We start from the raw sequence: 26,109 nt of genomic DNA on the forward strand, positions 1-26,109 counted from the left end.
GTGCTGCTATTTTTATTGACTTGGCCAAAGCTTTTGATACTGTAGAGTGTAGACCATTACATTCTTGTGGGCCGGCTAAGGAGTATTGGTGTCGCTGGGGGGTCTTTGGCCTGGTTTGCTAACTACCTCTCTCAAAGAGTGCAGTGTATAAAGTCAGAACATCTGCTGTCTCAGTCACTGCCTGTCACCAACGGAGTACCCCAAGGCTTGATCCTAGGCCCCACAATCTAAATTTACATCAACAAAGCGCTCTCATCCATTTATATGCAGATTATACAGTTTTATACTCAGCCGTGACATACTGGATTTTGCGTTAAACGCTCTTCAACAAAACTCTCTGCCCTTAACCCTGTTCTGAACACATCCAAAACAAAGGTCATGTGATTTGGTAAGAAGAATGCCCCTCTCCCCACCGGTGGGTACAGGAGGACTGGAGTTGGGAAACACTGAGCTATAGGATGTGTGTACACTTTCCCACAGCCTCAACCTTCCAGCAGTGACATACTCACTGTCACCTCTCCTCTTTGTGTTTGACTTTGTAAAGTCAGCTAGAGTTAAGTAAGGAATTTATCTGCTGGTTTATGTAGGCTGATAATCCCTGTCTGAACACAACTTTTTTTTCTTGTTAGAAAACTTTGTAAAGTCAGCTAGAGTTAAGTTTCCCAACTCCAGTCCTTGAGTTCCCCCAACAGCACACATTTTCGTTGTAGCCCCAGACAAGCACACCTGATTCAATTTATCATCAAGCCCTTGAGTTGAATCAGGCATGTTTGTCCAGGGCAACAATGAAAATGTGTACAGTTCGGGGTACTCAAGGACTGGAGTTGGGAAACTTAACTCTAGCTGACTTTACAAAGTTTTCTAACAAGAAAAAAAAGTTGTGTTCAGACAGGGATTATCAGCCTACATAAACCAGCAGATAAATTCCTGTGCTTGTGTGATTGGTATTTCCATAGAGAAAGAACTATCCCTGTCTATGGATATCTCTGAAGTAATTCTACTTGCATAAAGAATGTAGATACATCACAATGGTTAGAGCATTTTGTATTCCATCTCAAGCATTCCGATCCACACACATTCAGCTGAACACAGAGGAAAACACCATGATTCAGCGAATTGCATTATTTTACAGCAACCATATCAAAAACTACCTGTTTCCCAATGATGAGGGGTCTGATGAAGGCAATAAGAACCTGCACTATAAAAAGATTAGACTAGCAGGCCAGAACATTCAGAACACAGAACTGCCTCTGGAGAAGAGAGTACTGGCGGTCCACAATATTGGCCTACTGGGATACACAGGTATAGTGTAGTATAAGAAACGGGTGTGCTTAATGCTTAAACCTTATTCAACACTTTGTAAAGTAGTAAACTATATTGATTGAAATAAAGAGAAGAAACCTGCAATCACTGAATAGGTGTACCTCAGGGCTCTCCAACTCGGTTTCTGGAGAGCTACCCTCCTGTAGGTTCACAGCAACCCCAGTCGTAACTAACCAGATTCAGCATATCAATTAGCTAATTATATTAGAATCAAGTGCACTAGATTAGGGTTGGAGCTAAAACCTAAAGGATGGTAGCTCTGCAGGAATCGAGTTGGAGAAACCCTGTATTTAGCTAATCAACACTTTTCCTGACTGTAGCAGAGGCTACAAAGGTCACCTTGACAACATAATCTATTGTTTTAAAACAAATGCTAACCATCCTACGGGAGCTCTGTGTAAACAGTATTATGTCATGTTTTCTGGCGGCAGGTAGCCTAGAGGTTAAGAGTGTTGGGCCAATAACAGAAATGTTGCTGGTTCGAATCCCGGAGCCGCCTAGGTGAAAAATCTGTCGATGCAATTAACCTGAGATTATCCATTATATTATTCTCAAGGTCAAATCAAACTTTGACACATGCGCTGAATACAACAAGTGCAGACGTTACTGTGAAATGCTTACTTACAAGCCCTTAACCAACAGTGCAGGTCAAGAAGAGTTAAGAAAAGATTTACCAAGTAGACTAAAATAAAAAGTAACACCATAAGAATAACGAGGTTATATACAGTGTGCGGGGTTACAGGCTAGTTGAGGTAATTTGTACATGTAGGTGGGGGTGAAGTGACTATGCATAGATAAACAGCGAGTAGCAGCAGTGTATAGAAGGGAGGGGGGGGGGTCAAAGTAAATTGTCCGTGGTGATTTTATTAATTGTTTAGCAGTCTTATGGCTTGGGGGTAGAAGCTGTTGAGGAACCTTTTGGTCCTAGACTTGGCGCTCTGGTACCGCTTGCTGTGCGGAAAATCGTTATGACTTGGGTCTGACAATTTTATGGGCTTCCCTCTAACTCCGCAAAAAAAGAAACGTCCTCTCACTGTCAACTGCGTTAATTTTCAGCAAACTTAACATGTGCAAATATTTGTATGAACATAAGATTCAACAGACAAACTGACCAAGTTCCACAGACATGTGACTAACAGAAATTGAATAATGTGTCCCTGATCAAAAGGGGAGGGGGGGGTCAAAATCAAGTCAGTATCTGGTGTGGCCACCAGCTGTATTAAGTACTGCAGTGCATCTCCTCCTCGTGCACTGCACCAGATTTGCCAGTTCTTGCTTTGAGATGTTACCTCACTCTTCTACCAAGGCACCTGCAAGTTCCCTGACATTTCTTGGGGAATGGCCCTAGCCCTCACCCTCCAATCCAACAGGTCCCAGATGTGCTCAATGGGATTGAGATCCGGGCTCGTCGCTGGCCATGGCAGAACACTGACATCCCTGTCTTGCAGGAAATCATGCACAGAACGAGCAGTACGGCTGGTGGCATTGTCATGCTGAAGTTATGTCAGGATGAGCCTGCAGGAAGGGTACCACGAGGGAGGAGGATGTCTTCCCTTTAAAGCACAGAGTTGAGATTGCCTGCAATGACAACAAGCTCAGTCCGATGATGCTTTGACACACCACCCCAGACCATGACAGACCCAGTGACGGTGGGTTTGTGCCCATAGGCGACGTTGTTGCCGGTAATGTCTGGTGAGGACCGGCCTTACAACAGGCCTACAAGCCTTCAGTCCAGCCTCAGCCTATTGCGGACAGTGAGCACTGGAGGGATTGTGCGTTCCTGGTGTAACTCTGTCAGTTGTTGCCATCCTGTACCTGTCCCGCAGGTGTGATGTTCGGATGTACCGATCCTGTGCAGGTGTTGTTATGTGGTCTGCCACTGCGAGGACGATCAGCTGTCCGTCCTGTCTCCCTGTAGGGCTGTCTTAGGCGTCTCACAGTACGGACTTTGTAATTTATTGCCCTGGCCACATCTGCAGTCATCATGCCTCCTCCTAAGGCACGTTCACGCAGATGAGCAGGGACCCTGGGCATCTTTCTTTTGGTGTTTTTCAGAGTCAGTAGAAAGGCCTCGTTAGTGTCCTAAGTTCTCATAACTGCGACCTTAATTGCCTACCGTCTGTAAGCTGTTAGTGTCTTAACGACCGTTCCACAAGTGCATGTTCATTGTTTATGGTTCGTATAACAGGCATGGGAAACAGTGTTTAAACCCTTTACAATGAAGATCTGTGAAGTTATTTGGATTTTTGTGAATTATCTTTGAAAGATAGGGTCCTGAAAAAGGGGTTTCTTTTTTTGCCGAGTTTATTGTGCAAGATGCTTCCTTGACTCAGGCTGCTTGACTAGACTGACATAAAATTAAGAAGGCCTTAAGGTAATTTCTGCATGCCCAAATTACATTTTTTGGCTTAGTTTCATTTATGCTTTCACAAAGAATAAAAACCACGTAGGCTATTGGGATTATACGTTTTATTTGTAGCTACATCCACTATAACAAGAAATAGATGACAACGGTGGTCATGTCAACCCATTGTATGTTTTACCCAAGTGCTATGACTGATTTTTAGCTTAGTACGTCACCACACGTGGCTCATACTTCAATGTTTGAGAATTCTAAACCCACGAGCTAAGAGTACCCAGAGTTAATTTGACCATTGGAGAAAGAGCCACTGTAAATACTGCAATGCGGGTTGGATTGAACTGAGCCCCTAACCTTCATTTAAGGTGATTGCACTTTCCCAACAATATTGCAATATGCATATCTACGTTTAGCATCGTTTTAGCACCCCATTGGGGATTTGAATTTACAGTGCAAGTGGAAATCGACGTCAAGGACTCTGCGCGTTACCACAGTGAGCTAACTGGCAAGACAGATTTTCCCATGATGGACATTATTTTATCAGAGCATGCCAGTGGACTTCTAAGTATGCTTTAGTGAGAAAGTGTTGGGATCAGGTACAACTACATTTACCCACCCCAAAATTATTCATAAGCAATTTCACCCACCCACAACTTCACACCAGAACGCATTTTATTAATTTGAATGGGTTGGGCAGAGGCTGAATTTGGGGTTTAGTTACACCCTTTAACCCTACTTGCTCATGTAAGTCACTCTGGATAAGAGCGTCTGCTAAATGTTTCGACATCCAATTGCGCCAAATTGTCTTGGTAGGTATAACTCCTGTAGGCTAATTTGACCTGTTGGGGCATAATTACACAATGAATTGTTTTGGTCTCCGTGTATGCTAATTAAATGAATAAATTACATGACAGCTAAATGCATGTGTTTGGCACCACTGCACTGCTCAAATAAACGCCAAGATTATAGTCACTGTCTTGTGAAATCAGAGCACATTGCAAAGCCATCGTGTGTCAATGTTTGATATGTAGCTACTAAAAAGGTACTCTGCCTCTGAAAAGTATTAAACCATTTCCCCAGGTGGCTATGCAGCAGCAACCTGTGCTGCAGAGTACATGCCAGCCATGGCAGACTTCCTCAAGCAGCACAGCCTGTCAGATGACCAGAGGATCTCTGTGCTGGAGGGGCTATCAGGGGTCTGTTATGTCCACTTGACCAACCAGAAGCAGGCCCACGCAATGGGCCTCTACGCCACACTACAGGTAGCCTAGAGAAATGTTATTCAACACTTACCCTAGGAGGTCCAGAGCCTGCTGGTTCTGTTCTGATAATTCATTGCACCCAGCTGGTGTCCCAGGTCTAAAGCAGTCCTTGATTAGAGGGGAACAATTAAATGCAGTGGAACTGGCATTGTGGTAGAGTTCAAGTTTAAAGGGCCTGGAGGTTAGAGCAGCAGGCAGGGACAGCAGTTAATTCTGGCTGTAGATGGTCACCTGCCATTGTGGCCTTGAGCAAAGCACTGAAGCCATAAAATTCCAAGCCAAAATTTGTTTGACAATTTAGTACATCTTCTCCTACAGGAGCTGATGGACCCCACCTGCCCACTGTCTCTATCCACCAAGGCTAAAATGTGGAGCTGCTACTTGCTCAACATCCTGTGTTGTAACAACATCCCAGTTATACGCACCTTGGTGGAGTCACAGAGCCTGAGGCTGACCCTAGAGGCTCTGGAGGGACAGGACTGGTACGGCTGGCCGAAGAACTACGCCAGGGAACTGCTCTGCATGCTAGGGTTCTGGGCACCACAGGTTGTTACATCGCAAAACTATGGCTCTTATGCAAACTTTGTTTGAGGTCAGGTTTAAACATAGGCCAACCGACATCACTATTCTTTTGGAAGTTTGAGAAATTAAAAAAGACAAGTAAAAAAAAAATTGTTTATTTCACAGAAGTCCTGAAGCATATGTACAGAGTGCATTAAAACAGCACTATAATGAACATTTCTCAAACATAGGTTAACACAAATAGATTTAAACAGCAAAGATAAAAACAAGGGAAACTTCCCTTTTCATAAATCGGGTGGTAAGCTGTTGTGGTTAATCAAAATAAAAATCATACACAAATAAGGCACAAGTATCTCTTCAGATGTAAGCAGAGAAAATATATAAAGCAACTACAGGCATCAGTGCCAGAATGGCAAGTCTATAACAGTCCAGACATCTCGCAAAGTTGATTTTCAGTGCACCAGTTCTGTCACTCAATCATCCTCTGAGGGTTCATCTTCCTGTTCTGTGACATCAGCCCCGGGTGTGAAATCACTGCTGGTACATTGGTCATCAGATTCATCTAGCTCTTTCAACTCATCTTCGGTACCAAGGGTGATCTCTCTCAAGTCATCCAGACTTTCCGGACTCTTTCCAGTCAACCTCTGAGGAGACAGAATGAGCTTTGAACATCACAAGCAACCTTAAGTTTAAAAGCATCCTGCATAGACAGACAAATACCCCTTTATGTTGCATCAATTTCACACTACTTACCTCTATCATGTCAGCCATGTGATGTATGTGCTGGGCCAGCTCCTGAAGCTCATCATTCTCTGTCTTCAGCTGGACTATCTGCTCATCCTTGGCATCAATGTCTTTGTGCAACTAATCAAACAAGGTGATAAAGTCAGTTTGAGAAATGTACAGTTTCAGGCTTCACCACCAGCTAAAAAAGTTCATTTCAGACCCCACTATCAGCTTAAGTCAAGGCACTATATTCAAACAACCTGGGATCAAAATGCCACAAGAATGTGAAAAACAGACATCTCTGAAACAGACTAACACTCAGACTGATTTTGACAAATTGCACCGTGGGAAAGGGACAAGTTGATGGCTACACAGTCAGTTTTCAATCAGTGATTAACTCACTTTCTCATTCTCCTGGAGAACGTTGTAGAGTGCTTTTCGTCTCTCCTCAGCTACCTCCTTCCAGTAAGAGGAGGGAGGGGTTTCTGAAACAGAGGGGGTAGGCCATTTCAATTGAACAACCATTAGAGATGAGAGAATATAGATTTAATTGTATGGGATTAAAAGTACGACATGGTTTATTCTGTCTAAATGTATAGTCCATTCGTGAAACATGGATGTGATAAATGGGATTAGGATCATGGCCAGCCATAAAACAGTTAATGCTTAAAATTCTTTGAATACAAACATACCTTTGACCATTAGTTCATAGGCCTCCTTGGTAACGCCATCAGGTAGATTTTCATTTTCTGTGTTTATAGATTTGACGGCAACTTCAGCCTTCACCCTCTTTGAGCCCTTCCCTTGTTCTGCATTCCACTGTTTTCTTTTGGCAACCCCCTTTCCAACAAAAACTAAGAATTACTTGATCAGCACATCAGTTGTTGGTAGACCATTTACCAATAAAATGACAGCTGCGCCACAGGTTGCAAAACAGTTGGGAAGAAACGTGCAATGTCGATTCCGTGGCACATGACTAACGAACTGATACACACAACGCCTGCTCCAAAATTAAATCTTTCAATTTAAATTATACAAAATTCTAGCAACCAATAGAAAGTAATGTATATGGGGACACAGTCATCCCATTACTGCAGATTTTGCTGGAGACAGTTGTTTTTAGGGCTGAGCCCAATTAGGCGACTGGTCGATTGTTTGGTCGTTAGTCGACCGAGAATGTTTTAGTTGAGCAGTAACACATAGGTGCGCATACCTCAGTAAACTAATCCATTGCAGAGGCCTAGACTAAAAGCCAATTTATGCTTGATTTGAAAACGTGGTCAGAGACTCCATATAGGAGGGTGTGACGCAATTGTAGAGCCCCCAAAAAATAAAAAGCTCTGTACCACATTGCCCAAAATGTAATAATGCGGAAGGCTTTGTATAGCGCCGCATTGACATGACTGGTTGACAGTAGGTGGGGGCGGTACATCCTATATAAACAAACTAATTTCCTTGACAACAGCTCTGCGAAGTAGTATGAATGTCCAAACTTCTGCTCCAGCCATATCACCGTAAATGCTGCATGGCCAATGCAGACAGATTGACCATGCGCCCAGATGCACTTCACTCCAGAATCCCCCCCCCCCCCAAATATGACCAGCAGTACATTTACCAGGAATTTCTATCATTTTTAATCTACAATGTTAGGTTAGCCATTTATTTTAATGAATAAAATATTATTATTTACAGTCTTCCTGTTCTCAATGTCAGTGGCCACAATGTTTGCAGTCCAAATCCTACACTACCCTTGTGAGAAACAAGTTTCGGTTACTACAAGTCCTGCCAATTTAGTCATCGTCTTTTGTTTGGAGCACCCCTGTCAATGTTAATTAAGGACGCGCACATTGTAGCAAGTTCACTAGCACATTGCAGGCAGGACCCCAAATTAATATGACCTTTCAAGTTCGTTGCTGACAGACCATGTGTAGCCAATGTGATTTATAGGATATTTTCTACCTGCAATGTGGGCTATTTTTTACATAGTTGGCAATGGCAATAGAAGTTAACTTACTTTAGGTTTGTATCAATTAGATAGCATTTTGATTACCCACATGACAGTGATTGAGATATGAAGACAAATTAAATGAAACCGTTATAAATCATAACTGGCTCGATAGAGCGGTAGAAGTGGTAAGATAAGTTGGCGGGGTGGTAGGGTTAGAGGGAAATGTATAAATCAAAGGGGATTGGAAATTATGCAAACAAAGACATTGAAAGAATACGCAATATTAACACTGACACCCCCCCAAAATACAACACGGTTAGCCAAATACACCGATTTGTGCGACAGTGCCCAGGACATACCAGCATTACTCTGCCAAGGTTCTTATTGACTGCAGCTTGCTGGAGGACTTGCAGAGTTTTCCTTGAAGGTCCCATGTCTTGAATGGATCCACCAAAAAAGCTCTGAAATAAAACAAGACAAACACATTTAAAGTTTAATCCAGTAGTTGGATAATTGTGTAACAAGTCAACAAAAAGCCTGTGCTCATGTGATTCTATACAAAACCAGTCAGAAGTGTTACACCCCTCTCCATGAAAAACCATTCAGGTGCAACATTGGTGGGAAACAAACAACCCTCTCCCTGACCTCAACAATGAGCACACTCAGCGTTTACCTGGGTATAGTGCCATTCAACAAACCCTACTCTGGTTACACTGTCACCTCTGGGATAGCAAATAAGTTAAGTGTCTGAATGGCACTTCGTCTCACATGAAGGCAGACCTGGGTTCAAATAGCATTTTTTTTAAATCACATGCTGTGTTTGAACTTTGTTGCAATGGAACCAATAGAAGAGCCTAAACAATCCAATACCCCCCCACCCAGTCTCCCTGGCACTCCAGGCAGGCTAAAGCAAATTTCCAATAGTATTTGAACCCAGGTCTGGTAACCAGAGGTGTGGACTCGAGTCACATAACTTTGACTTGAGTCAGACTCGAGTCACAAATATGATGACTTGCAACAGGACTTTGACACCAATGACTTGTGACTTCTTGGACTTGAGCCTTTTGACTTGACCCGACTTGATACCCTCCCCAAGCAGATATTAAAATTGATGCTATTATTATTATTTATTTTTTAAAGTGCGCAGCGCATCAACTCTTCATTTAACAGATTACAGTTTGAATCAGACAGCAGCCAACCAAATTGTGCCAACTGAGAAAAAGTTGCGTGTGACAGTGCAGAGGAATGTCGGCAGGTGAATTCAGATGGATCCCTTGGAAATATACCCAAAATTATTTTCAGGTATAAAGAGCAAGCTGTATCAACAAAAACAACGGATTGCGAATTGCAAAACATGCGGGAAGAAAATTACAGACGGAGGCGCAACGACTTCCAGCTTTGTTCGACATTTGAAGATGCACAAAAGAATTGTAAGTCGTGGCTAATATAGCCGACTGCTATATAATTTATATCTTTGCTAGTGTAGCATGTAGGCTAACGTAATGTTAAATCAATGAGCCTCCACAGTCAGTCAATACGGAAACGTGAACATTGCACCCAAGATATAGCTACAACTGGCTAGGCAGTTGGTAGCCTAAATCCTGCCTTATGTTACTGCTGTTCCTAAAACCATTGATATACGTTAGCCTACTGTAACCACACACAGAGGGGGTGTGTGTATGTTAAGGTTGGGCGATTGTGTACATTTGCACTGTTGTAAAGTGGCTGTTCCACTGGATGTCATAAGGTGAATGCACCAATTTGTAAGTCGCTCTGGATAAGAGCGTCTGCTAAATGACTTAAATGTAAATGTTAATGTACAAGCATACATCGCCCGATTGAGCCCCATAGATCCCCGATCGCTATGGGGGAGGGGGTCTTGCTCATGGCTACCCATGTATTTCCATGGAAATATAAAGTTTTTGGAAAGTAATAAATATATTTTTAAAAGCAATCATGATTTGCGTAAATGTAATACTATTACTCTTGTTAAAAATATGAAATGGTATTACATTTTGTGAAGAGCACATGACTTGTTTAGGACTCGAAACTCAGTTCAGAACTTGAGACTTGTTGGTCAAGACTTGACTTACAAAACAATGACTTGGTCCCACCTCTGCTGGTAACTGACCGGATTGCACAGGCAGGTGTGGGAAAGGGCAGGCTTACCCTGTGCTTAGCACAACTGCATGCATGGGCCGATTGCCTTCCAATTCCCACAGGCTGCAATTTTTCCCCAGGTCATCATCTTACCCGCTGACACTAACCAATGAATTACTGTGGGAACTAGTCTTAAAAAGCTAATTATGGGAAACTACAAGTCAGTGAGTATGCAAACGTTAACCCTAACAATAGTAACAGGCACAAGGTAAGAGTCATGAATTTCAAAACGTTGAGTTCCAATTCTGGAGGTGCATGAAGGATCTGTGGGTTAAAACCACTTCAGATAACTTGCTGAATTGTAAGGTTTCGCCTCCTTGCACATAATACTTCGTTAATTAAAATGACAGTACAGTAGTAGTCTGCTACTAAACACATTGATATCTCAGCACTAGACTGGGGATTGGCATATATATTATTTGCTTACCTTTATGTTCGCAGAGGCTTTATTCCCAGGTTTCATTTTCCTAATGGACATTTTATTGACAAGACCTGGTGAGAAAGGTACACTGTAAATCCTAAAGGCAATTTACAACTCGAAAAAAAAAAGTGACTTAAGAATGATAAATTAAGTCGTTAAAAATGTAGCCAAGAATGTCTGTTGATACTGGAATAGCGTTCTATAATTGTCACAGTCTAACAGACTTCCCATCTCGGCCGAGGAAAAAAACCCGCCAAAAATGGCTGGCAATGTATCGCCACAAACAAAAGCAGAAAGTTACCAGGATCTTTGGTATGCGGCCAGGTTAAGTAATAACTGTCTACATAGTTAACATTATCAATGTCTTGCTCCAAAGATACTAACGCGGACCAAATGAGCTAGTTAGTAAAATAGAAAGGATCAAAATCAGAAACCAAACCGGCTAAAACAAGTAACTAGCTGGCTTTAGCGAACACAGTACTGGCTAACATTCATTTTTTTGTCACAAAAAAGGCGCTATCATTTGTGTAATACACTTATTGACTTGAGCGTATTTGACCGGAGAGAAATTCAACATTTTATACTACCATATAATAATGTACCTCACAGTTTTGGCAGCTTCCCGAGAGTGAGATCAGATTGGTTTACTTCTTTATTTCTCGGAAGTCACTTTCCTTTCTCGCCAACTCGCGCCAGGAGCTTAAATATCCTCTTAATCACGTGACGTGATGCTACTTCTGGATTTTGGCACTCTTTCAAAATAAGAGTTGTCATCCGTTCTCATTGTGTCCAGTAAACTAAATTAATTATGAAAGTAAAAATGCTAGAAAGTATGCACAGTTAACAACAATCAATATATCTTAGTTAATTATCAAACATGCGTTTCTAAAAGTGAAAATAATTAAGTGATATTTGTTTAGATTTTATTTTGTATGTTTTAAAGGTAGACAGCGATATGACATAGATCAGGGACTCCGGAAGAGTAAAATTGAGTCCATAGAGAAAGCAAGTACAAGATGGGTGTCAGGGATGGAATGGTAGTATTATCATGAGGAGACATGTACTTGGAAAACAGAGGAGGAATGGAGATGGAGGGAAAAAGAGAGGTAGAAGAGGTCTAAAATAGTGAGCTTGAGTTGGATAAAAATGGTGGAAAAAAGGGAGTTGGTTTGTCAAAGAAGAATGGTAGAAAGTGTAAGCAGAGGGAGCTGAAGACAGGAGGATAAATGGAAGTGAATGAGGGTAAAGTTATCGGAGACCGAGGTATGCACCAAGGATCAGGATGAAGAAGATTCTGACAGTAGGAGTAAAGTTCCTGGACTCTTGCCTTTTGGCTGATTAATTTGTGGTTTCGTGGTGGGTGAAAAAAAGAGTTGGGTCATGTGGAATCGGTGAGGGTAACTAGAAGTGGTCTAGTGATAATTGTTTGTGTTTCTGTTGGGCAGAGGAAGAATGCGCTCGAAGTAAATCGAATGGGGGCAAGAAAAGTGAATTGTTTCGTTCTCAAGAAAAGGGCACCAATGAAAGAAGTGATAACTGAGGTAGCAGTAGATATAAATGTTGACCAGCTGGGCGCAAAGATTCCCGGTGTATGTGATGCTCATCGTTTGATGCGACGCAGACAGGGTGGCGAGAGCGGGAAACAAGATTCATTGTCTGTTCTCTTGAGTTTTGAAGTTGAGTCTTTGCCTGACAAAGTGAAGTTAGGATACAAGTTATCCTGTATGAGTGTATGTGCCAAATACATTAAGATGTTACAGGTGTCAAGCTTATGGGCACGTGGCATTAGTGTTTAGGAGGGAGGGTCCATTGTGTGAGAAATGTGCAGAAGGGCATGAGACAAAGGAATGTGTTAATTGGGAAAGTACTGGAATGTGTTAATTGGGAAAGTAGTGGAATGTGTTAATTGTAGGGGTGCCCATGGAGCTGGGGATCAGAAATGTCCCGTGCAAGAGAGGCAGGTTGAGGTTTCCAGGGTTAGAGTAAAGCAGAAGTTGTCATGCTGAGGTAGTGAAGAAAGTAGAGGAAGGTGGGTTAAGGGGAAGGAGTGGTGAGAGTAGTAGAGATATACCAGTACAGAGGGATAGGCCAAAAAGTGAAATACATTTCAGTAAGATTGGATTTTTAGCATTTAAAGCAATGGTTATCAATTGTACTGCAGGGATGGACCGGAAGTCTCAGAAAATTGAGGTTGTGGTGGCAGCTGCAGAGGTATTTGAGTGTGCGAGACTTGACAGCAGAAGAGTTACAGTATGTGTGGTGATGTCCCATCCTGTCAGGGTGATGGCATGATGTAGGAGTAAATGCATTTAATTAAGAGTAGGGGGGTGTTCATTTTATTTTATATAATTTTGAAATTTGTGAGTATAGTGTTAGATGGTAGGGTATTTATTTAGTACATTTTTCTTTTCAAGTAAAGTTTCAGGGAGTTGTACTCCAGTCTAGTAGGTGGCGGTAATGCAACAAATTGGATGCTAACCGCTGTTAAACCTCAGAAGACACCATAGCTCAGAGATGGGCAACTCCAGTCATTGGGTGCCGGAGTGGTGTCACACTTTTTCCCCACCCCTAGCAAACACAGCTGATCAAACTAATTGCATTCTAACCTGAAGATCATGATTAGTTGATTATTGGAGTCAGATGTGTTAGCTGGGACAAAAGTGTGACACTAATCAGGCTCCCGAGGACTGGAGTTGCCCATTCCTGATGTAGATGCTGAAAGTAAACAGCATAGTAGGTCAATTTCCACAACAATAGTGTTAAAGCGCAACTTCTCCGCTGTTTTGGTCCTGCACACATACTGTGTGAAAGTGAAGTTGTGCATCTCACTCACCCCAATATCTGCAGTGCAGCTCATGGCAACATTTCACTGAGTCTACCTTCAAAATGGTTTTGTGCCTGTGCATACTCCTAATGGAATGTAAATAAAACAACCATACCTCAATAGAAGGTTCACTGTACTCTGTAGCATCCATATAATATGAAAAACATTTACATCCCCCTGAACCCATTTTTTTTAATATAAAGAATGTACAGGGACAGTTTTGTCAGTTAAAAATGTGTTATCCTTCACAAAAATGAAAATAGTGTGCTCTCATGGGAATATATATATAGAAGGCCTTTATTTAATAGTAAAAAGCAGATTAGTATTCACAACTCTGACTGAAGGCATAGCCTGACAGAGAGCATCTACTACATTGTTTTATAGATTCTATTGTACAGTATGTTCTAATGCACCACCAACCAAAAGACAGTGTCTATTTTAAACTTAAAGGAGAAGTTATTTTTTTAGAACCAAATCTTTATTTTTGATGTAAATGGCATGTTATAGAAGGGTCCAGGAAACCTTTTTGTGATTTCACATGTTTTTGAGAAACTTACACTAAACAGCAAATCACTTCCCCATTGTGTAGTATGGGGGCCCTGAAAAAACATGATCAAATGCTCCAAAAACACCCAAATGTCATTTTATTAACGGCAATGCTCTCAGTATAGTGATGCAGGTCTTTAGATATCGTGTCATTCAGAACTTTATCCGCAACATTTTGTTGCGACTCCAGCAATACCTCTGTCTATTCTACATGTAACTGCCAAAATAAAGGAAAGTCTTGAGTAAACAAGAGATACAAAGTATATAGGGAGGAGGTGAGGGCCCTGGGAGAGGGGTGCCAGGAAATTAACCTCTCACCCGACGTCAACAAAACAAAGGAGCTGATTGTGAACTTCAGGAAACAGCAGAGGGAGCACGGCCCTATCCACGTCGACGGAACCGCAGTGGAGAAGGTGGAAAGCGTCAAGTTCCTCGGCGTACACATCACTAACGTTCTGAAATGGTCCAACCACAAAGACAGTGTGGTGAAGGCGCAATAGCGCCTCTTCAACCTCAGGAGCCTGAAGAAATTTGGCTTGGCACCTTAAACCCTCACAAACCTTTACAGATGCATAATTGAGAGCATCCCGTCGGGCTGTATCAACACCTGGTAGGGCAACTGCACCACCCGCAACCGCAAGGCTCTCCAGAGGGTGGTGTGCTCTGTCCAACGCATCACCTGGGGCAAACTACCTGCCCTCCAGGACACCAACAGCACCAAATGTCACAGGAAGGCCAAAAAGATCTTCAAAGACATCAACCACCTGAGCCACGGCCTGTTCACCCCACTATCATCCAGAAGGCGAGGTCAGTAGAGGTGCATCAAAGCTGGGATCGATATAAGCTGTTTTTCAGTCCATCACTAGCCGGCTTCCACCTGGTTACGCAAGCCTTCACCTTAGAGGCTGCTGCTCTATCTACAGACTTGGAATCACTGGCCCCTTCAATAATGGAACACTTGTCACTTTAATAATGTTTACATAATGTTTACATACTGCTTTACTCTCTCATATGTAAACTGTATTCTATTCTATTGTATTTTAGTCAATGCCACTCCGACATTGCTCAATCTAATATTTATAAATTCTATGATTTAACTTTTAGATGTGTGTTATTGTTGTGAATCATTTTTAGATACTACTGCACTGTTGGAGCTAGGAGCACAATCATTTCGCTACACCCGCAATAACATCTGCTAAATGTGTATGTGACCAATAAAATATTATATTGAAAGCATGGGGTGCTTCCACACAGGAAGTTCCAGACACTTGTAGAATCTATGCCAAGGAGTATAGAAGCTGTTCTGGCGGCTCGTGGTGGCCCAATGCCATATTAAGATGCTTTATGTTGGTGTTTCCTTTATTTTGGCAGTTATGTAGCAGCAGGCTACACAGAAAATGGAACAGCTGGATAAGGGAAATGACTCGTGCAAGGTAATATAACATTGTGGATAAAGTTCGGAATGAACTAAAAGTACACATTTGGGTGTTTTTCGAGCCTTTGTTCCTGTTTTTTAGGGACTGCATACTACACAACGAGGATGAGGAAGTGATTTGCCATTTGTGTTAAGTTTCTCAAAAACATGCAAAATCACAAAAAAGGTGTCTGTACTCTTCAAGAACATGCTATTTACATAAAAAAATAGAGATTTGGTTGTAAAAAAGTTAACTTGTTCTTTAAGTCATCTTCTGAGAATCAGGCACTTTCATGAAATTTGTGACGGTTCCTCAGGTGACTTTTAAGTAGCGGATTATTTCTAAAGCATCTGCCACAGAATTTGCACCGATACGGTTTCTCTCCAGAGTGAGTGGTCAGGTGTTGTGTCAGGTTGCCTGGGGTGGCAAAGCAATGTCCACACACAGTGCACTTGAAAGGTCTCTCTCCTGTGTGAACCGCTGTGTGTCTGGTCAGTTCTTCCTTGCGCTTGAAGCTTTTGGGACACTGCTTGCAACCATGTGGTTTCTCACCTCTGTGAGTCCACATATGTGTTTCCAGTTGTGTCTTCTGGTCAAAGTCTTGCCCACAGTCCTTACACCGATATGATTTCTCCCCTGTGTGGAACTTCATATGTGCTTTCAAGTATCCATTACAAGTGAAACTTTCTCCACATTCTTTGCACTGAAATGGTTTCTCCCCCGTGTGAAGTCTCATATGCAATTTCATATATCCCTTAGTTTTGAAGCATTTCCCACATTCTTTGCATTGATACTGTTTCTCTCCTGTGTGAGACACCATGTGTGTTCTCAGATTAGCATCACTAGGGAAGCATTTGCCACAAACATTACAAGTACGTGTTGCTTTTATGTGGGTTTGCAGGTGATCTGTCAGACTTGCCATGGACTCAAAGACTTCTTCACACACACCGCACATTTTCGTATGCTTTGTGTGTACATTTTTCACATGGTTAACTAAAGGACCAATGTACACAAATGTACTTCCACACAACTTGCAACAATAAGGAGAAGCATTTGTGGTCGCCCTGCCTCCAGCAACGGTATGGAAGCGTAGTTCTTTCTTTGCCCATTTTCTGGATGATTCCAGTGGCTTTGACCCGGACGGTTGTCCCCCACTCTCCACCTCGTTGTCACTTCCGCTGTTTTCACTCTGAGCTGCAGAACAGCCTAGATATCCTTCTGATAGGGACTGAGAGGCACTGGTTGCTTCTGATACTGTGTAGTCCTCTCCATCAGGCTCAGTTTTGATCTCTTTAGGAATGAGGATGCATAACACATCATCCTCTTTGACCTCGAAAGTGTGGCTTGAGAAATCCATGTGATAGGGTGGATAAGGTGGGTTACTGTCTCTTTCCTCACAGACAGTGAATATGGAGTCGTTGGTATCAGATTCTAGCCTTTCAAGCTGCTCTTCCTCCTGATTTGTCCCGATTTCCTCTTGTTCATCTTTAATCTGTGTGGACTCTGGGCCCTTCTGCCCCAGATTGGGGCCCCACTTCTGCTCACCGTGCTGCCGCTCAGGGGGAACCTCCTCTTCAGAGACTGGGAGCGTGAGCTGCTGGGGGTCTAGAAAAAAAGTGGGGAAAGGGATAAATATGTGATCAATACACATTAGTATTTTATTTATTTACTTTTTACCACTTTTTTCTCCCCAATTTCGTGATATCCAAATTGGTAGCTACAGTCTTGTCCCATCGCTGCAACTCCCGTATGGATTCAGGAGAGGCGAAGGTCAAGAGCCATGCTTCCTCCGAAACACGACCCTGCCAAGCCGTACTGCTTCTTGACACACTGCATGTGCCCGGCCCGCCACAAGAGTCGCTCGTGCTCGATGGGACAAAGACATCCCGGCCGGACGATGCAGGGCCAATTGTGGGCCGCCTCATGGGTCTCCTGGTTGTGGCCGCCTGCGACACAGCAGGGGATCGAACCCGGGTCTGTAGTGACGCCTCAAACACTGCAATGCAGTGCCTTAGACAGCTGTGCCACTCAGGAAGCCCGATCAATACATATTTGAACAATTTTAAAGTAAATAACATAGGCCTATCCAGTGTTGTAGTACTCAAGTCCAGGACACGATTTTCATGACTCAATTCGGACTTGACCAGTAGTGACTTTGTTGTCAGAAATTCTCTCTCCCTTGCATTATTCAACATGCTAGCTACAACAGCAAATGTCAGATAGCTACTTTATTTGCTGCTAGCCTTACCAATGTGCAAGACAGTAAAAGTTATCCAGCTTTTCATGTTACTAAATGTATCATTGAGCACTAACAACCCAGTAAGCATGGACTGACGCCCACGTCTTCTGAACGTCTTTTTTGGGCCCCGGAATTGATTTCAATGTCCACGGACCAGCCCGTCTAAATCTGAACCAATCATAGACATCTATGTTTCACAAGTTGACAGCACAGTACAGCAGAGTACAATACATTACAGTAAATAAAAGTATGGTACAGTACAATACTGTAGAGCACGGAGTACAGTAAAGTATAGTACAATGTACTCTACTGAATTAAACTCTACTTTACTGTACTCTACTGGGCTGTACTGAACTGTGCTGCTGAAACGTGTGAAACACATCTGAACGAATCATAGACGTCTAGGCTTTGGTCTGATCCGGACCAACCAAATGTGTACTTGTTTAGGGTGGAGCTAATTAGAATAATACCCTACCATTTTGGTCATTCATCAGACGCTCTTATCCAGAGCAACTTACACTCAGTGCATTCAACTAAGGTAGATAAACAACATATCACAGTCATAGCAAGAAAACATTTATGTAACCGTTGCTAAGAATGTTATTGTAGTTGAAGTGGTCTGTTGGTTTATTCTGTAGGTTGGATTACTTTGAACATCATAGCGGCCATACTGCAGTCTTCAGTTTGGTCAGTTTTCCTATTTTATGTGTAAAAAAAAGAAAAAAAAGTTGAATGTGACATAATGCTTTCTTCATTGACATGTATACATCTCATTTTCTAATATTGCTATGGGAACAGCCAAACAAAGGAAGTGATGGATTCGACTTCCGCTCTACTTCCCTAAACTTGCCAGGGTAAATTATTTGAAAAAGAGTCAATTTACAGAGTATTAAAGCCAAGTAAACAAATATAAGTATAATTTTATTTCATTCAAGTTTGCTAACGTTAGCTAGACTTACTAGTAGGCTAGTTCTGTTGTGATAATAATGTTAGTTGTGTTGTGTCAGAGTTAAGGCCCGGGCCATCCACCAAGCCAATAACTATAATGATAAACTAACTATAGGCTACATAACCATAAAACGCTGGTGAGCAGCCACACTACAAGTGTCAATCAACTGATCAAGGCACCCCACTGCACGTTTACTATTAATAAGGTGGTAACAAGACCATTCACGAGGTCTCTATCGCACAAATACTGGTTCAGACCATTCTGTGCTTTCAGGGTGTGTTCATTGTCATAGTAACAACTCAAAATAATACTTCAATGTTAATGTAGGCCTAATGAAAATAATATAGTAACATGTATTTAAATGTAGCAATTCAACAACAAATGCCGTTTAGCCTGTTCATCTTTTACAGCATGCCATTGTGGTTTGCAAGGGATTTCCATTTTGATAATGGTTGTCAATTCCTGTGGGTCTTCTTTTTCACTGTGCTCATTTCTGTATGTCCTGTGCAACTATTTGTTATATTTTCAGCAATTAACAAGAGCAAGCCTGCTTCTTTCCCCGAATAGGCTATTAGGCCTAGTATAAAAAAAGTATATAAATAAATGTCCTGTCGCTTTTGTAGCCTATAGCTTTTTCTGGGATTTCACAAGAAGAGGAATGGCCTTTTGCGGAGAGGCATGTGTAGCTTATAGTCTGTTGCGCATGGGAACAGCTGGAAGAGAGAGGCTGATGATGTGTAGTATGAAGCTAAATATTAGCTAGATATTAGGTCATTTATTAGCTAAATATTAGGGTTATAGGCCAAATATTTACCTGACAAAGTGCAAGAAAAATAAATTGAAATGGCAGATCTGTAGTCCGTTCCTCCAGGTTGCGCTCTGTGGTCCCCGGGCATGCAAAGCTCCACTATTGATTAGGCCTAGGTTTTTAGACAAGGAAATTATTATACCTGGGCTACAACAACAGTGCAATGAGTAATTTATTATTGTTATCAAATTAGTCATTATTGTCCATAGGATGTAAACTGCAATGATGTACCATAAAGTATGAAAATGTATGCACTCACTAAGTCGCTCTGGATAAGAGCATCTGTGAAATGACTCAAATGTAAAAAAATATATAAAATAATAATAATGTAGGCTCATTTGAATAACTGCTCACTCAAACCTAGTGTTTTGTTTCATAACGATATAACTGCATAGGCCAACAGCCTAGGCCTGATTATGCAACCATTTGGATCAGTGTGGGTCTATTCCAGTGGAGGCTGCTGAGGGGAGGACGGTTCATAGTAATGGCTGGAATGGAGTCAATGGAATGGTATCAACCACCATATGTTTGATACCATTCCATTGACTCCATTCCAGCCATTATTATGAGCCTTCCTCCACTCAGAAGCCTCCACTGGTCTATTCTCGACAGTTTAGAAGGTCCAGAAAGGTACATTAGCAGGCCACTCATATGGTGTAGGCCGTTCTGATGGTGCCGGAGAGGGTGGCTGCTGTTTTATTGGCTCTTAACAAACCATGCTATTTTGTTTGTTTTTTCGCGTTGTTCGTAACTTATTTTGTACATAATGTTGCTGCTACCGTCTCTTATGACCGAAAAGAGCTTCTGGACATCAGAACAGCGATTACTCACCTCGAATTGGACGAACAGTTTTTCTTTAATGAGTCGGACGGGAAGGATATACTCCAAACACCCGAACAGGCACACATCCCCGTCATTCGCTTGAGAAGGAAACAGATTTTGCGGAAAGAGATGGCTAATCTGCCTTTGCCCTCCGCACTGCTAGCTAACGTTCAATCGCTGGAAAATAAATGGGACGAACTGAAAGCATGTATATCCTACCAACAGGACATTTAAAAACTGTAATATCTTATGTTTCACCGAGTCGTGGCTGAACGACGACATTAATAACATACAGCTGGCGTGTTATACACTATTGGCAGGATAGAACAGCAGCCTCTGGTAAGACACGGGGGGGGGGGGGGGGGGGCTATGCATATTAGCTGTCTACATACTAGAGGTCGACTGATTATGATTTTTTCCATGCCGATACCGATTATTGGAGGACCAAAAAAGCCGATACCGATTAAATCGGCCAATTTTTTTATTATTCTTTTTTGTAATAATGACAATTAGAACAATACTGAATAAACACTTATTTTAACTTAATATAATACATCAACAAAATCAATTTAGCCTCAAATAAATAACGAAACATGTTCAATTTGGTTTAAATAACGCAAAAACAAAGTGTTGGAGAAGAAAGTAAAAGTGCAATATGTGCCATGTAAAAAAGCTAACGTTTAAGTTCCTTGCTCAGAACATGAGAACATATGAAAGATGGTGGTTCCTTTTAACATGAGTCTTCAATATTCCCAGGTAAGAAGTTTTAGGTTGTAGTTATTATAGGAATTATAGGACTATTTCTCTCTATACCATTTGTATTTCATATACCTTTGACTATTGGATGTTCTTATAGGCACTAAAGTATTGCCAGTGTAGCAGTATAGCTTCCGTCCCTCTCCTCGCCCCTACCTGGGCTCGAACCAGGGACACATCGACAACAGCCACCTTCGAAGCATCGTTACCCATCGCTCCACAAAAGCCACGGCCCTTGCAGAGCAAGGGGAACAACTACTTCAAGGTCTCAGAGTGAGTGACGTCACCGATTTAAACGCTATTAGCGCGCACCCCGCTAACTAGCCATTTCACATCGGTTACACTAGCCTAATCTCGGGAGTTGATAGGCTTGAAGTCATAAACATCTCAATGCTTGAAGCACATGGAAGAGCTACTGGCAAATGCACGAAAGTGCTGTTTGAATGAATGCTTACGAGCCTGCTGCTGCCTACCACCGCTCAGTCAGACTGCTCTATCAAATATCAAATCATAGACTTAATTATAACATAATAACACACAGAAATACGAGCCTTAGGGCATTAATATGGTAAAATCCGGAAACTATCATTTCGAAAACAAAACCTTTATTCTTTCAGTGAAACACGGAACCGTTCCGGGTGGCATCCCTAAGTCTAAATATTGCTGTTACATTGCACAACCTTCAATGTTATGTCATAATTATGTACAATTCTGGCAAATTAATTACGGTCTTTGTTAGGAAGAAATGGTCTTCACACAGTTCGCAACGAGCCAGGCGGCCCAAACTGCTGCATATACCCTGACTGCTTGCACGGAACGCAAGAGAAGTGACACAATTTCCCGAGTTAAAATAAATTAATGTTAGCAGGCAATATTAACTAAATATGCAGGTTTAAAAATATATACTTGTGTATTGATTTTAAAGAAAGGCATTGATGTTTATGGTTAGGTACACATTGGTGCAACGACAGTGCTTTTTTCGCGAATGCGCTTGTTAAATCATCACCCGTTTGGCAAAGTAGGCTGTGATTCGATGACAAATTAACAGGCACCGCATCGATTTATATGCAACGCAGGACAAGCTAGATAAACTAGTAATATCATCAACCATGTGTAGTTAACTAGTGATTATGTTAAGATTGATTGTTTTTATAAGATAGTCTTAATGCTAGCTAGCAACTTACCTTGGCTTCTTGCTGCACTCGCGTAACAGGTAGTCAGCCTGCCACGCAGTCTCCTCGTGGAGTGCAATGTAATCGGCCACAATCGGTGTCCAAAAATGACGATTACCGATTGCTATGACAACTTGAAATCGGCCCTAATTAATCGGCCATTCCGATTAATCGGTCGACCTCTACTACATACCACAACAGACCGATGCTGGCACTAAAACCACACTCAATGAGCTGTGTACCGCCATAAGCAAACAGGAAAAGAGTCATCCAGAGGCGGCGCGCATAGTGGCCGGGGACTTTAATCAGTTTAACCTAATTTCTATCAGCATGTTAAATGTGCAACCAGAGGGGGGAAAAACTCTGGACCACCTTTACTCCACACACACAGATACGAGTACAAAGCTCTCCCTCGCCCTCCATTTGGCAAATCTCACCAGAATTCTATCCACCGGATTCCTGCCTACAAGCAAAAATTAAAGCAGGAAGCACCAGTGACTCGCTCAATACGGAAGTGGTCAGATGACGCGGATGCTACACTACAGGACTGTTTTGCTAGCACAGACTGGAATATCTTCCGGGATTCCTCCGATGGCATTGAGGAGTACACTACATCAGTCACTGGCTACATCAATAAGTGAATCGATGACGTCGTCCCCACAGAGACTGTACGTACATACCTCAACCAGAAGTCATGGATTACAGGCAACATTCGCACTGAGCTAACACGTAGAGCTGCCGCTTTCAAGGAGCGGGAAGCTTATAAGAAATCCCGCTATGCCCTCCGACAAACCATCAAACAGGCAAAGCGTCAATACAGGACTAAGATCGAATCGTACCACACCGGCTCCGATGCTCGTCAGATGTGGCAGGGTAACTAACTTTTTAGGGATAGGGGGCAGCATTTTCACTTTGGATGAATCGCGTGCCCATAGTGAACTGCCTCCTACTCTGTCCCAGATGCTAATATATGCTTATTATTATTACTATTGGATAGAAAACACTCTGAAATTTCTAAAACTGTTTGAATTATGTCTGTGAGTATAACAGAACTCATATGGCAGGCAAACTTCCAAACAGGAAGTGGAAATTCATAGTCACTTTAATAACTCTACCTACATGTACATATTCCCTTGACACCAGCACCAATAGGCTCTGTACCAGCACCAATAGGCCCGCTATTGTTATTTACTGCTGGAAATGTGTGGAAATTAATAATTGTGTCATTCTCCAAACTTTTGGCCACGACTGTACACTATGTGCGCTCCCAAAGTTGTCCCCGGGTACTAACTAAAGCTACCCTATCGTTTCAGTTTTTTAGGCACAAAAAAATGTTAGGCTCCCGAGTGGCGCAGCGGTCTAAGGCACTGCATCTCAGTGCTAGAGGCGTCACTACAGACCCTGGTTCGATTCCAAGCTGTATCACAACCGGCCGTGATTGGGAGACCTATAGGGCGGCGCACAATTGGCCCAGCGTCATCCGGGTTTGGCCGGGGTAGGCCATCATTGTAAATAAGAATTTGTTCTTAACTGACTTGCCTAGTTAAATAAAGGTTAAATAAATAAATAATAAATAAATCCTACATAGGCAACAACATGTAATGAAGAATGTTATTATTGTTTTCTAGTGAGTACAAAACTCTAGTCTAGGCTGTAAACTGTAGTCAATAGCCTATGTCATTTGATTAACCGCCCAAAAGCCTGGTGTTTTCAATGCATATTCATTGAAAATAATGAAATAACTGATTGTGGACTACAGGAAAAGGAGGACCGAGCACGCCCCCATTCTCATCGACAGGGCTGTAGTGGAGCAGTTTGAGAGCGTCAAGTTCCTTGGTGTCCACATCAACAACAAACTAGAATGGTCCAAACACACCAAGACAGTCGTGAAGAGGGCACGACAAAACCTATTTCCCCTCAGGAAACTAAAAAGATTTGGCATGGGTCCTGAGATCCTCAAAAGGTTCTTCAGCTGCAACATCGAGAGCACCCTGACCGGTTGCATCAATGCCTGGTACGGCAATTGCTTTGCCTCTGACCGCAAGGCACTACAGAGGGTAATAAATACGGCCCAGTACATCACTGGGGCTAAGCTGCCTGCCATCCAGGACCTCTACACCAGGCGGTGTCAGAGGAAGGCCCTAAAAATTGTCAAAGACCCCAGCCACCCCAGTCATAGACTGTTCTCTCTACTACCGCATGGCAAGCGGTACCGGAGTGCCAAGTCTAGGACAAAAATGCTTCTCAACAGTTTTTACCCCCAAGCCATAAGATTCCTGAACAGGTAATCAAATGGCTACCCGGACTATTTGCATTGTGTGCCTCCCCCCCAACCCCTCTTTTATGCTGCTGCTACTCTCTGTTTATCATATAGTCACTTTAACTATACATTCATGTACATACTACCTTAAATTGGGCTTACCAACCAGTGCCCCCGCACATTGGCTAACCGGGCTATCTGCATTGTGTCCCGCCACCCACCACCCCCACTTTTACGCTACTGCTACTCTCTGTTCATCATATATGCATAGTCACTTTAACCATATCTACATGTACATACTATCTCAATCAGCCTGACTAACCAGTGTCTGTATGTAGCCTTGCTACTTTTATAGCCTCGCTACTGTATATAGCCTGTCTTTTTACTGTTGTTTTCTTTACTTACCTATTGTTCACCTAATAGCTTTTTTGCACTATTGGTTAGAGCCTGTAAGTAAGCATTTCACTGTAAAGTCAACACCTGTTGTATTCGGCGCACGTGACAAATAAACTTTGATTTGATCTTGCCTGCCTGATTGTGCAACCATTTGGATCAGTTATGGGGTTTTTCTAGGCAGTTTAGCCTACAAGGTCCAAGCACATTAGCAGGACAGTAATATTATGTATTTTGTCATGATGTATCAGGTTACAGAAACATGCTAATGCAGGGATTTCTAGTGGCGCGCATATTAATTATGATTATGCGCTAGCACAGAGGAAGTTGTAGCAATAGTTTCCATGTTTGGCTTCAGTGTTTTAAAAGCGTTAGAAAAAATGAAGTGGATATAAGTGAATGCATGTACATTTTAAAATCTGGCTATAGAAACAATTATAAAAAAAAGAAGTATTTTCAACATCTGTAAGATACATATTTTCAACGTCTGTAAAATATGTATTTTCAACGTCTGTAAAATATGTATTTTCAACGTCTTTAAAATATGTGTTTTCAACGTCCGTAAAATAAGTCTTTCTTCAGGAAAATAAGTGTTTTCAACATCCAGAAAATACATATTTTCAACTCATTCAAAACAAAATGTTTACCTTTTTCGATGTCTGGAAAAGACGTATAAAATAAGCATTTTCAACATAATTTTACTCATTGGGAAGGGACTCGTGACTCGATCATAATTAAAGGCCCTGGACTTGGTTGATAGGGTCTTGGGATTCGACTCGTTTACTACATTACTGGGCCTATCCATAGTCCTTTGAAACTCATGCAATAAAATGTGTTTTGTTTACAATATGTTTAGCTAGGTAGTTTACAGTTGGATAAATCCCCAAATACTGCTGATTCAAGTTAGCGAATTCAAGTACAACAGAGCAAGTAGTGGGTCTTTACATCAGTAACTAACTACCCGATTCGTTTGATGTAAATCGAAACAAACCTGTTCTATGCAGTTTGAAATCCAGCAGACGTCGAAGACGTTCGTTCTCCTCCTTTGAACGAGAGATTTCTTCCTGGTATTTTGTTATTGTTCTCTCTACCACCCCGGCTATCTCCACAGCCACCGCTGTTAGCCGTTCAGTAATATACACATTGAACAATGCCAGTTTAGACATTTTGACAGGTATGAACGTCGAGATTTCTTTGTGTTTTG

At 42.0% G+C, this 26,109-nt stretch overlaps 2 protein-coding genes across 6 annotated transcripts; one reads left to right on the top strand and one right to left on the bottom strand.

The window, feature by feature from the left end:
- Positions 1-1,103: 1,103 nt before the first annotated feature.
- On the top strand, positions 1,104-5,535 carry LOC139554337 (armadillo-like helical domain-containing protein 2). The gene is made up of 3 exons (XM_071367091.1): positions 1,104-1,302; positions 4,763-4,944; positions 5,263-5,535. Exons 1-3 carry the CDS (start codon positions 1,104-1,106, stop codon positions 5,533-5,535), a joined length of 654 nt encoding a protein of 217 aa, XP_071223192.1.
- Positions 5,536-5,605: 70 nt separating this feature from the next.
- Positions 5,606-26,088, bottom strand: LOC139555081 (zinc finger protein OZF-like). 5 transcript variants are annotated; one of them, XM_071368554.1, is made up of 7 exons: positions 25,897-26,088; positions 10,728-10,792; positions 8,500-8,601; positions 6,885-7,032; positions 6,595-6,677; positions 6,220-6,330; positions 5,606-6,110 (listed from the first exon to the last, which is right to left on the bottom strand). In XM_071368554.1, the coding sequence occupies exons 1-7, from the start codon at positions 26,069-26,071 to the stop codon at positions 5,940-5,942; spliced, it is 855 nt and encodes a 284-aa protein (XP_071224655.1). In that variant the 5' UTR covers positions 26,072-26,088; the 3' UTR covers positions 5,606-5,939. The 5 variants fall into 5 exon arrangements, with proteins under 5 accessions (XP_071224655.1, XP_071224656.1, XP_071224657.1 ...); XM_071368555.1 differs by lacking the exon at positions 25,897-26,088 and adding an exon at positions 11,324-11,497; XM_071368556.1 differs by lacking the exon at positions 25,897-26,088 and adding an exon at positions 11,329-11,413.
- Between the last annotated feature and the right edge of the window lie 21 nt (positions 26,089-26,109).

This window comes from Salvelinus alpinus, chromosome 26 (assembly GCF_045679555.1).
Source record: "Salvelinus alpinus chromosome 26, SLU_Salpinus.1, whole genome shotgun sequence".
Classification (NCBI taxonomy): Eukaryota; Metazoa; Chordata; class Actinopteri; order Salmoniformes; family Salmonidae; genus Salvelinus; species Salvelinus alpinus.

What these genes read in the sequence shown, in the direction of transcription:
- LOC139554337 (XM_071367091.1), top strand. Translation starts at nt 1,104, where the DNA reads ATGATTCAGCGAATTGCATTATTTTACAGCAACCATATCAAAAACTAC. An exon ending in TGGCCTACTGGGATACACAG is followed by an intron (nt 1,303 to 4,762) that starts GTATAGTGTAGT and finishes CCATTTCCCCAG; the next exon opens with GTGGCTATGCAGCAGCAACC. An exon ending in GCCTCTACGCCACACTACAG is followed by an intron (nt 4,945 to 5,262) that starts GTAGCCTAGAGA and finishes CTTCTCCTACAG; the next exon opens with GAGCTGATGGACCCCACCTG.
- LOC139555081 (XM_071368553.1), bottom strand. Translation starts at nt 26,071, where the DNA reads ATGTCTAAACTGGCATTGTTCAATGTGTATATTACTGAACGGCTAACA. An exon ending in TTTCAAACTGCATAGAACAG is followed by an intron (nt 17,112 to 25,896) that starts GTTTGTTTCGAT and finishes CTTTTTTTCTAG; the next exon opens with ACCCCCAGCAGCTCACGCTC.